Below are 12,308 nucleotides of genomic sequence, written 5' to 3'. Positions count from 1 at the left end.
AGCGACGCCCCGGAGGGGCAGAGCATCGCCCCTGGTGGGCAGAGCGTCGCCCCCTGGTGGGCGTGCCGGGTGGATCCCGGTCAGGCGCATGCGGGAGTCTGTCTGACTGTCTCTCCCGGTTTCTAGCTTCAGAAAAATACAAAAAAGATAGCACAAAAGACCCTGGCCATTTGGCTCAGTGGTAGAGCGTCGGCCTGGCATGCAGGAGTCCCAGGTTTGATTTCCAGCCAGGGCACACAGGAGAAGCGCCCATCTGCTTCTCCACCCCTCCCCCTTTCCTTTCTCTCTCTCTCTCTTCCCCTCCCGCAGCCAAGGCTCCATTGGAGCAAAGTTGGCCCGGGCACTGAGGATGGCTCTGTGGCTTCTGCCTCAGGTGCTAGAGTTGCTAGAGTAGCTCTGGTTGCAACAGAGCGACGCCCCAGATGGGCAGAGCATCGCCCCCTGGTGGGTATGCCGGGTGGATCCCGGTCAGGCACATGCGGGAGTCTGTCTGACTGCCTCCCCGTTTCCAGCTTTGGAAAAATACAAAAAAAAACCCCACAAGAATCACCTAGGAAACTATTTTTTAAAAGATTTTTATTGATTGATTTTAGAGAGAGGAGGGAGAGAAGGTGGGAGAGGAACAGGAAGCATTAACTTGTAGTAGTTGCTTCTTGTATGCGCCTTGATTGGGCAAGCCCGAGGTTTTGAACTGGTAGCCTCAGCGTTCCAGGTTGATGCTTTACCCACTGCACCACCACAGGCCAGGCTAGAAAACTTTTTTTCAAGTTTTGTTTTGTTTTTTGTATTTTTCTGAAGCTGGAAACGGGGAGAGACAGTCAGACAGACTCCCGCATGCGCCCAACCGGGATCCACCCGGCACACCCACCAGGGGTGACGCTCTGCCCACCAGGGGGCAATGCTCTGCCCCTCCGGGGCGTCGCTCCGCCGCGACCAGAGCCACTCCAGCGCCTGGGGCAGCGGCCAACGAGCCATCCCCAGCGCCCGGGCCATCTTTGCTCCAATGGAGCCTTGGCTGCGGGAGGGGAAGAGATAGACAGAGAGGAAGGAGGGTGGGGGTGGAGAAGCAAATGGGCGCTTCTCCCATGTGCCCTGGCCGGGAATCGAACCCGTGTCCCCCTTAAGCCAGGCCGACGCTGTACCGCTGAGCCAACCGGCCAGGGCCTCAAGCTTTTTTTTTTTTTAGTTTTTTTAGAGAGAGAGAGACATCGATTTGTTGTTATACTTATTTATGTACTCATTGGTTGATTCTTGTATGTGCCTTGACTGGAGATCGAACCTACAACCTTTGGTGTATTGGAACAGCACTCTAACCAACTGGAGCTACCTGGCCAGGGCTCACCTAGGACAATTTTTTAAAAATACATGGAACAGGGTCCTACCCAGAATCATCAGGAATGAAATGCACAACAAATGATTTTTTTTAGTGTTCTCCCAGTGACTCAGCTACCTCTTTTAGCTCAGGGCATTGCCAGGGAGTTTTTCTTTGAGATAAGGGTTTCGTTGTCTTGTCTCTACTATTGCTGATGTGTAAAGTCAATCTGATTCTCATTTCTATGTGATTCATCTATATCTGAGTTTCTCTTTAATAATCTGGAATTTCCCTGTGATATAATTAGGTGTGGTTTTGAAAATTTCTTTATTCTGGTTGGCTCTTTCCATCTCAGAATGCATGTCATTCTGCAGTGTTCATTCCCAAAATCTGTAATTGATTCTTTTCATAACCTCTTCTTGATTCTTACTCACTATTTTCTTCTGTGTTGTTCTGAGGATATTAAACAAGATGTTTTAATTACACTGTTACCTTTTCTCTTGCTTATTTGATGATTCTTGGTTGTGCCTTAAGGATTTCCTAGCAGTCTCCTGACTTTGTGCTACAGCCGTGGCCACTGCAGGCAGCTTGCCTTCTGCCTCCTTTCTATATCATTTACAGATGACAGGGGAACGGGGAGATTTCAGGATGGACTTAATTCACTGTCATAAAACCCATTTGGCCCTGGCCGGTTGGCTCAGTGGTAGAGCGTCGGCCTGGTGTGCAGAAGTCCTGGGTTCGATTCCCGGCCACGGCACACAGGAGAAGCGCCCATCTGCTTCTGCACCCCTCTCCCTCTCCTTCCTCTCTGTCTCTCTCTTCCCCTCCCGCAGCCAAGAGCCAAGGCTCCATTGGAGCAAAGATGGCCCGGGCGCTGGGGATGGCTCTATGGCCTCTGCCTCAGGCGCTAGAGTGGCTCTGGTCGCAACAGAGCGACGCCCGGATGGGCAGAGCATCGCCCCCTGGTGGGCGTGCCGGGTGGATCCCGGTCGGGCACATGCGGGAGTCTGACTGCCTCCCCGTTTCCAGCTTCAGAAAAATACAAAAAAAAAAAAAAGAGATAGAGAAAAAAACCCATCCGGTGGTGCTTTATGCTTTTATGTTTATCCACTCATCTTTTTTATTGTAGTTGTTTGTTTTTATGAGTTTGCCCTATGAGGGGTAAGGACTGGGTCTAATTCATAACTGGCATCTAATACTGTATTCTTGTGTGGTGAGTGGTGAGTTGAACTGAACCTCCTGGCTTGTGCTTGCTGTCTTGTCAGGGTTGTTGCTCCAGGGAAAGTCAGAGAGCCTCATGTGTGCTCCAGGAGGAATCTTGACAAGGGACAGCTCTAGAAGGCAAAAGAAACCAGGAATCCTGAGTGGGTTTCCTTCCATTTAGAGTCTAGTGCAGCCTGCCATTCATCCATTATTTTTATGCAGTTTGGTTTGCTATTAGCTATGAGGTTGTAAATCTATAAATATAATTCTTCTTGATAAGGAAATCCTGATTTCTATTACCTAGGAATTAGAAATGAGAGGTACTTGGATAGAAGAATAGGGATGCACAAGATCTGAATACTTTAGTCAAAATATGTGGATTATCAATTTTGGATACACCCCTTAACCTGACCATAATTCTTACGCCCTAGATTATTGAATGTCTGAAAGAAAACAAGAAGCAGCTAAGTAACCGTTGCCACCAGAAAGTTTTTAAGCTGCAGGAGACAGAGATGATGGACCCAGAATTAGATTATACGCTCATGAGAGTCTGCAAGCAGATGATAAAGGTAAGGGGTCCAAAGCCAAGCACTAAGCAGACGGTGAATAAAAATAACAGCATAAGCCTCTCTAAATGTCAGAGCCAATTCGGATACTTTTCCCATTTTCACTTTTTATACACCTAAGATGGGTTCTCAAAGTCTGATTGCCTAGACCAGCAGTGTCAGCATCACCTGGGACATAGCTTCCTGCCCCCCCCCCCCTATCTACTGAATCAGGGAGTGGAGCAGTCTGGTTTAGCAGGCTGTCCAGGCAGTTCTGATGCTCAAGTGTGAGACCCTCGAGCTAAGATAACTGGCCTTTCTTTGACCTGAGCCACAAGTAACAAGAGGCCCAATGAATAAATGGCTGGTTTTGGGGGTGATTCGTGGTAGTATATACTGAGAAAGCTACTATCAGATGTCCTGCTCATTCATCCACCACAATCAAGAAGGCTTCTCCACTCCACAGGTTTTTTGCTTTGTTTACTTCTCCAGAGAACATTCTCTGCCACGTACTGGAATCACCTAGTGTCAGTTCCTGGATCTGTCCATATATACAGAGAGATTCAGCTTAAGGTTCTATCTCCTTATTTCAGCTTCCCTGTAAAATAAATGCTACTTTTCATCCTTTCAAATAGATTCCAGAGATAATTGGCGAAGTTAGAAGTTTCTAGCTGGGCCTGGTAGAATTCAGTCCTCTGTAATAGAGGAAATATCAGGCTCTGATTTGCGAGAACTATAAGATTTTGATAACTTTTATATAAATCATTCAGCAATCCACACCCATTTCAGATGTCAGTAGACTGTAATTAACAGGTAGAGATGGGGTTTTTACTCATCCAGATGAGGCTCTGACTTCAAGGACACTAACAAGTGTATAGAGACTAGCTCTGTAGATATGAAATAACCCATGGAGGTTCTTTCTACACATTCCTGTCTGCATTGGTTAGTGGGTAAGTCCTGAGTTTCCCATTGGAATTGGGTAGATATTTGGCCACATGGTACAGTTGTTATATTCATGCTTAATGTTTAAGCTCTTGAGATGCCATGTAATATAACAGCCATGAAGGTAAGAAATCAATCCAGTGCAAAGTAGGAAACACAGAGGTGAGAGAAAGAAAGGTGAGAACCACAGTAGAGAATGAGTCAAGAATGGGAACTGGAGGCTGAGTGCTTATTCAGGCTAAGCCATTTCTTATACCAGGTGATATGTTCAGGCTGCTTCTGTGGTAAGCTTCTCAGTAGATGTCTGAGTGATATAGGTGATATAAATGGTGTTAATTGCAGTGTTTGAATAGCTGTTTTTGTAAAACTTTGATTTTGCAGAGATTCTGTCCAGAAGCAGATTCCAAAACCATGTTGCAGTGCTTGAAGCAAAATAAAAACAGCGAATTGATGGATCCCAAATGCAAACAGATGATAACCAAGCGCCAGATCACTCAGAACACAGGTAATGTCTTGGCTTCGATTTCCTGGTCCCATACTTCAATGGAATTGAGTGGGCATATCCTTGCCTAATTAAACTGTAGAAGCTCTGTTGTTTGTGAATTTTAATGGAGAGCCTGAATGTAAGCAAAATGATTTACTCCTTCCTTGAATAGTATCCAGAGGAACAGAACGAAAGCCATGGGAAAGAAGAGGCTGGCCCTGGCCAGAGAGTTTGGTTGGTTAGAGCATCGTCCCAAATTGCAGAGGTTGCTGTTTCAATTGCCAGTCAGGGCACATACAGGAACAGATTGATGTTCCTGCCTCTCTCTCCCTCTCTCGCTTCCTCTAAAATCAACAAAATAAACGTTAAAAATAAAAAGAAGAAAAAGAGAAAAAATGGAAAGCTGCCATTGAAAGGCATACAAAAGAAATCAGGGCTAGCCTGACCAGGAGGTGGCACAGTGGATAGAGCGTCGGACTGGGATGCAGAGGACTCAGGTTCGAGACCCCAAGGTCGCCAGCTTGAGCACGGGCTCATCTGGTTTGAGCAAAAGCCCACCAGCTTGAACCCAAGGTCACTGGCTCCAGCAAGGGGCTACTCGGTCTGCTGAAGGCTCGCAGTCAAGGCACATATGAGAAAGCAATCAATGAACAACTAAGGTGTTGCAACATGCAATGAAAAACTAATGATTGATGCTTCTCATCTCTCTCCGTTCCTGTCTGTCTGTCCTTGTCTATTCTTCTCTCTGACTCACTCTCTGTCTCTGTAAAAAATAAAAAATAGGGCCCTGGCCGGTTGGCTCAGCAGTAGAGCGTTGGCCTAGCGTGCGGAGGACCCGGGTTCGATTCCCGGCCAGGGCACACAGGAGAAGTGCACATTTGCTTCTCCACCCCTCCGCCGCTCTTTCCTCTCTGTCTCTCTCTTCCCCTCCCGCAGCCAAGGCTCCATTGGAGCAAAGATGGCCCGGGCACTGGGGATGGCTCTGTGGCCTCTGCCTCAGGCGCTAGAGTGGCTCTGGTCGCAACATGGCGACGCCCAGGATGGGCAGAGCATCACCCCCTGGTGGGCAGAGCGTCACCCCATGGTGGGCGTGCCGGGTGGATCCCGGTCGGGCGCATGCGGGAGTCTGTCTGACTGTCTCTCCCTGTTTCCAGCTTCAGAAAAATGAAAAAAAAAATAAATAAATAAAAAATAGAAAATAAATAAAAAAGAAAGAAAGAAATCAGGTCTATATTTCTTGAAAAGTCTAGAGATTAATAAAACTTCCTGTATGTGGCATATGCATATTTGGGTAATCCATGTTAGAATAGACAAATTTTATCTCTGAGTTGCAAGACCTTGTACCTTAATGAGCCAGGTGAGTTGCATATTCTGTTCTCAGGATTTTTAAAAATAGCTGGTATGGGGAAGATTGTTGATATCTGATTGTTTTTTGTGAGGACTGCTTAGAATAGCAGTCTAAGGCCCTACAGAACTGCTGCAGTGTAGAAGGATTCCTGATTTATAGTTCTAATAACAACTAAGTGAGAGCTCAGTAAACATTTACTGAATAAACAAATCAGTGGTTTATTTATAGTCATTAATATACTATGCCACTTTTTGGAAGATGGGTCTCTAAAAATTCGTGAATTCTGTTGGAATATTTTGTCATGGTTTTACTACTTTCTGCTCTAGATTACCGCTTAAACCCTGTGTTAAGGAAAGCCTGTAAGGCTGACATTCCTAAGTTCTGTCATGGTATCCTGACTAAGGCCAAGGAGGATTCGGAGCTAGAAGGTCAAGTCATCTCTTGCCTCAAGCTGAGATATGCTGATCAGGTAAATTGGCTGGGATCTCCACAGAGATATATTTGTGGAGTCACCTCCATTCCTGGCAGTGGTTCTCTTTGAAAGGTCCCACCTCTACTTTCACAAGACCTGCCCCAAGTCAGGCGCCAGGTAAAAAGCTGTGGTTGTCTAACAGGCTGACATATTATTTCTTTGTCACGTGTAGCGCCTGTCTTCTGACTGTGAAGACCAAATCCGGATTATTATCCAGGAGTCTGCCCTAGATTACCGACTTGATCCTCAGCTCCAGCTACACTGCTCTGATGAGGTAGGATTTGGGTATGACACTGGTTGTTAACAGAGCTGGTCAGAGAAGTATTTTTTGAGAAAACTTCTTTACTCTATTTGCCTGAGTCCTAATTTCATGGTTAGTTGAAGCCCCATCTTTTAGGCTCTCTATCGTCTGAGTTCCTGGTTCTCTGTGACACTGAATTAGACTTGGCACTAGTCCTGTCACTATATTGTGTTGATTCCATTTTCTCTATTAAACAATAGCATTCTATTAATTGAATCGATCTATACATAGTTTGTTCTTCCCTTCTCCTTATTCTTATGGTCAACGAGAATACTTCAAGACTTGTCAGAAAGATAGAAGTGCTCTTGTAATAACTCTTAAGAAGTGCCTGTTGACTTCCTAGCTAGAAAGGCCATGTGGAGAACCTTGTTCAACGTATGTGAATTTTAAGGAATCATAGCTAAAAGTACCTCAAAAAAAGATTACTCAAAGCCATCCAAAGAAAATTCAGTTTTGTTTTTTGGGGTTTTTTTTTTTGAAAATTCAGTTTTTTAGTCAATGCTACAGGCTGTGTTTCAGGACCCCTGTGTGGGGGGGTGTTTCTAAGTTGTGAGTCTGGGTTGGCCCTGAAACTCTATAAATGTCAATTATTTGCTTTCAGTATTTCACTTGGCTATATAACTTTCCTTTTCCTTTTGTGGAACCAGGGAGTAGTCCTTGATTCTAGTCCTTGACCAGTCCTAGGACAGTCTGTCTCAGGCCTCAGGGTTGATGGCATACAGATGCATGCATTGACTGGTTTTTGACTCTGTGTGCCAGTCCTTGTGAAGGAAAACAGAGCTTGGTGTTTCATTCTGGGGGGAGGGGAGTGAAATCCTCCAAGAGTCTGTCTGAGAAGAGCCCCAGGCACATGTGTGGGAGCACCACCAAATCTACACGTTTCAGAGACAAGTTTTCCGGTGAGAGCAGGGTGCCTTGTTTCTTTGTGTCTCCTGAACAGATCTCCAGTCTGTGTGCCGAGGAAGCAGCAGCCCAGGAGCAGACAGGTCAAGTAGAGGAGTGCCTCAAAGTTAACCTGCTCAAAATCAAAACAGAAATGTGTAAAAAGGTAATCACCATTGATCACCATTTTCCCCCACTGGCTTTTCTCTCTTTTTCTTTTTCCTCTTAATGCTATAGTCTGCACTTCTTAGTTATAAAATCTAAATCTTCCTTCCCAGCATACTATATTCTTCCCTCTTACCAAACTTTAATTTGGTTCTTGACCATTAATAGCCTATAACTTAGTCTTTCACGTGTACTAATTATTTGTGAATGTCTCATTTTCATGACTAGATCATTTTAAAGGGCACTCTGAGTGAAATGCCAAAGCAAAATGTCAATTTCAATATATCAGTAAGTATATTGAATTCATAAAAATCAATGAAACAAAATTTAATTCATTTCAGAAACATCATATAAAAACATTTATCTAAATATGACTGCTAAGAATACATTGTCTTGCAAATTTTTAAATGAAATAATTACTTGATCTTTTTTTTTAAAAGTTTTGTCTTTTTTTGAAGTGTTTTGGTGATGTCATTGTTGAGTCAGTGTAAATATTGTGTGCCGATTCTTTTTGTGTGTGATAGCAACAAAGAGAGGGACAGATAGGGACAGACAGACAGGAAGGGAGAGAGATAAGAAGCATCAATTACTAGTTGCGGCACTTTAGTTGTTCATTGAATGCTTTCTCATATGTACCTTGACCGGGGGGCTACAGCAGACTGAATGACCCCTTGCTCAAGCCAGTGACCTTGGGCTCAAGCTCAAGAGCCTTGCTCAAACCAGATGAGCCTGCGCTCAAGCTGGCGACCTTGGAGTCTTGAAAGTGGGCCCTCCACATCCCAGTCTGACACTTTATCTGCTGCGCCACTGCCTGGTCAGGCCATTTTCTTACTTCTTAAAGTAACAAAATAATTATTACACCATAATGAATAACTAACATTTAATATTTAATAGTATGGTCTACCAGAATGTCAAAACCCCAATTCCAATCTTAAAATCTCCTGCTTTGCTTGGCAAACAGCTTTGCATTCACTAGATCTCCAAGTGTGTTTATTGAATTAAATTGGATTCTAAAAATCTGCATTCTTTGGCCCTGGCTGGTTGGCTCAGCAATAGAGCATCAGCCCAGTGTGTGGAAGTCCTGGGTTCGATTCCCAGCCAGGACACACAGGAGAAGTGCCCATCTGCTTCTCCACCCCTCCCCCTCTCCTTCCTCTCTGTCTCTCTCTTCCCCTCCCGCAGCCAAGGCTCCATTGGAGCAAAGTTGGCCCAGGCGCTGAGGATGGCTCCATGGCCTCTGCCTCAGGTGCTAGAATGGCTCTGGTTACAATGGAGCAATGCCCCAGATGGGCAGAGCATCACCCCCTAGTCAGCATGCTGGGTGAATCCTGGTCAGGCGCATGGTGGGTGTCTGTCTGCCTCCCTGCTTCACTTCAGAACAATACAAAAAAAAATGCACTCTTTGCATCATCACCACATTGCTATCTGTCTCAGAGTAGGCTCTGTTGTTAACCCTCAACCTTCTCTACTTTTTATTTATACCTAAAGTATTTGCCAACAACAGATCTAATGCATTTTCTCTATAAAATTTTTCTCTGCAACACTCTTCCCTTCCTAGGAAGTGTTAAACATGCTGAAGGAAAGCAAAGCAGACATCTTTGTGGACCCAGTTCTTCATACAGCTTGTGCCCTGGACATTAAACACCACTGTGCAGCCATCACCCCTGGCCGAGGGCGTCGTAAGTCACTGTGTTCACCCTGACCCTATCTGAACTATCTTGGGAGAAGCAAAGACTCCCTCTGTTCTGTAACTGCAGCTCAACTACAGACAACATCCTCTGGGAGCCTGGTTGATGCTGGGACTAGGCCTTTGTGGCAAAAGAAACTTTGGAATAATCCTGCAATTTGAACTGACCTAGCCATGACATTGAAGTATCAGGGATGCATAAGTGAAGCCATCATCATGGACCTCTGTCCCACCTTGTCCAGTCTAGAACAGCTTCATCTGCTTCTCCAGTGGCCACTTTGGGCCCAGTACACAGGTTCTACATGAATAGAACCTGGACAGTTGTAAAGCTGTTTCTGTGCAATGCATGCCCTGTAAAAATAAGAGAGATTTTTAGGAGAGACTTTGGACAGTCCATCTTGGAAATGAAGTATCATTTTTCTCCATGTTAGATCTTGGGTCACATCTCCTAGAATGAATTTACTTTGTCCAATAAATCTGAAGTTTCTAGTAGTTAGGTACCCTTCTGCCAACCTTACCAAAACTTCTGTTCTGTGTGGTTTCAGATTCGTCTTGTCCCTTTCCTTCACAGAAATGTCCTGCCTCATGGAGGCCCTGGAGGATAAGCGGGTGAGGCTACAACCTGAGTGCAAGAAACGCCTCAATGATCGGATTGAAATGTGGAGTTACGCAGCAAAGGTAACGACCACAAGAATCTCCTGAAGTGGCCATCTCTTCTGTCATGTTCCTAGTCTCCTCAAGATCGGGTAGATTATGTACTGGTTTTCCTGTCCGTGTGAAGCTGGCAGGAGCTGTAAGTGAAAAACCCATCAGTGTACCTTTAGGCCTCCTTGTCCATCTATGAGTCTGAAACCACCATCTTGCTTTGCACTGGGCTGTGTCTACAAGGCTTTTCCAGGACCATTACTTTCTTCTCTCAGTTGCCTGTAATCCACCTCTAAAAAGTGAGTCACTCAAAGGAAGGATGTGACTTAAGCCAACTGTGCAAAGAAAAACTAGCCATCATGCCCAGAGAGAAGAAAGAAATCCAGCCACTCTGTGTATGATTTGTTTTCTAATTTTACATGATCTGTGGGAGAAGAATATGTATGTGAGGGCTGCCCCTCAGCTAGCCTGGAACATGGAATAGGATAAAGAGAGACATCAGGACACTAGTGAAAGTGTATGATACCAGGCAGGGCTGGGCTGGGGGAGACTTTTCAACAATTCCCCCTTCGTGAGGAGAATGATAATTCTTCTCATGTACACATTGCTTTGTAGTTTGCAAATCACTTTGATGGATATAGTATCTCATTTAAACCTTGAAACCCTACGAGGTAAGTGAAATGATTATTTTCTCACTTTATGGTGTAGGAAACTGTGACTTCAGAAATTATTACTTGCCCAGGGTGATGAAGTCAGGTGTCTGGATCCACTCTCTTTATATCTCCTTGCACTGGGACAGACATTTCTTGTTTATTTTTTTCTTAAAAAATTTTTTTTCTTCTATTCTTTTAATTGAATTTAATGAGGTTACATTGATCAATAGGAGTACATAGGTTTTGGCCCTGGCTGGTTATCTCAGTGGTAGAGCATCAGCCCAGCATATGGATGGCCCAGGTTTGATTCCTCTTCAGGGCACAAAGAAGAAGCGACTGTCTACTTCTCCACCCTTCCCCTACCCTTTCTCTCTCTCTTCCCCTCCCACAGCCATGGCCCAATTGGTTCAAGAACATCAGCCCTGGGTGCTGAGGATGGCTTTGTGGAGCCTTCGCCTCAGGCACTAAAAATAGCTTACTTGCGGGCATGGCCCCAGATGGGCAGAGCATCAACCCCAGATAGGGGTCATCGGGTGGGAGACTGTCTCCCCCCCTCTCCCTTGGAAAAAGAAGAAAAAAAAGAGTATATAGGTTTCAGGTGAACATATCTGTGGCATTTGAACTGTTGATTGTGTTGTATACCCATCACCCAAAATCAAATCATTTTCTGTCACCATATATTTGTCCCTCTTTACTCCCCACACCCCACTTCCCTCCCCTTGGTAATTATTTCACTTTTATCTATGTCCATGAGTCTCAGTTTTATATGCCACCTATGTGTGAAATCCTAGAGTTCTTAGCTTTTTCTGATATACTTACTTAACTTAGTATAATGTTCTCAAGGCGCATCCATGTGCGTTATTTTTGATGTGGAGGAACAATTATGATATAATAATTAGTGTAAACAAGTCAAGATATAGAATTATCATACAATACAAATTCAGTTGTTTTTCAGTTGTTTGTTAAAAGCAGCAAACATGATGAAGAAAATAAATCAGAATACATAAGAACCTGTGATCTTTTGCAAGTCACTAAAACACCTCCCACTCCTTGGGCCTCTGGGTCTTCATCTGTAATATGGGAGTCATAAAGTCTACTTGCGAGGATTCGTGTGAGGATACAGGATGAAAACAGGCTGCGCCCATGCTGGGGTCCAGCATGTGGCCGTCCTCAGTGTGAGGGTCTTACTTTGTTAGTGGTAATGATTGCTGCACTGAGTCCTCCTCTTTGGATTTGTGTGTATTTTCTAACCTATTTTTCCTTTTTAAAAAAATTTTCTTAACAGTCTCTTTTTTAAAAAATTTTTTTCTTAAATTGAATTTATTCGGGCGACACTGGTTAACAAACCCGTACAGGTTTCAAATGTACAATTCAACAAAACATCATGTGCACACTGTTTCATGTGCCCATGGCCCAAAGCAAAATTTCTTTCTGACCCCATTTATCCCCCACTTTGTCCCCTTCCACCTCCCCAACCCTTTTTCCCCTCTGGCTATCACCACACTGTTGTCTGTGTCTGTGTGGTTTATATATATATATATTTTTTTTTTTTTTTCTTAGTCCCGTCACCTTTTTTCAGCCAATACCCCTGACAGCTGTCAGTCTGTTCTCTGTATCTATGCTTCTGTTTCTATTTTGTATATTAAATTATTTTGTTCATTAAAAGTCC

General features: G+C 44.3%; 1 protein-coding gene across 4 annotated transcripts in view; it reads left to right on the top strand.

Annotated features, from left to right (window-relative positions):
* The window catches only part of GLG1 (golgi glycoprotein 1), a 158,205-nt gene that overhangs the window by 131,686 nt on the left and 14,211 nt on the right, over window positions 1–12,308 (top strand). For all 4 annotated transcript variants that reach the window (XR_010727036.1, XR_010727035.1, XM_066242350.1 and 1 more), the window contains exons 19-25: window positions 2,947–3,084; window positions 4,384–4,507; window positions 6,161–6,303; window positions 6,479–6,580; window positions 7,548–7,655; window positions 9,213–9,333; window positions 9,913–10,019. Coding sequence is in view for 2 of the 4 variants with exons in the window: in XM_066242350.1 (XP_066098447.1) it covers window positions 2,947–3,084; window positions 4,384–4,507; window positions 6,161–6,303; window positions 6,479–6,580; window positions 7,548–7,655; window positions 9,213–9,333; window positions 9,913–10,019 (843 nt within the window). In the remaining 2 variants the exon portion in view is untranslated. The remainder of the gene's footprint in view (window positions 1–2,946; window positions 3,085–4,383; window positions 4,508–6,160; window positions 6,304–6,478; window positions 6,581–7,547; window positions 7,656–9,212; window positions 9,334–9,912; window positions 10,020–12,308) is intronic.

The sequence above is a fragment of the Saccopteryx bilineata genome, chromosome 9 (assembly GCF_036850765.1).
Source record: "Saccopteryx bilineata isolate mSacBil1 chromosome 9, mSacBil1_pri_phased_curated, whole genome shotgun sequence".
NCBI lineage: Eukaryota > Metazoa > Chordata > Mammalia > Chiroptera > Emballonuridae > Saccopteryx > Saccopteryx bilineata.
Note: the sequence above shows the minus strand (reverse complement) of the source record. Positions and strands in the feature narration are given on the sequence as shown.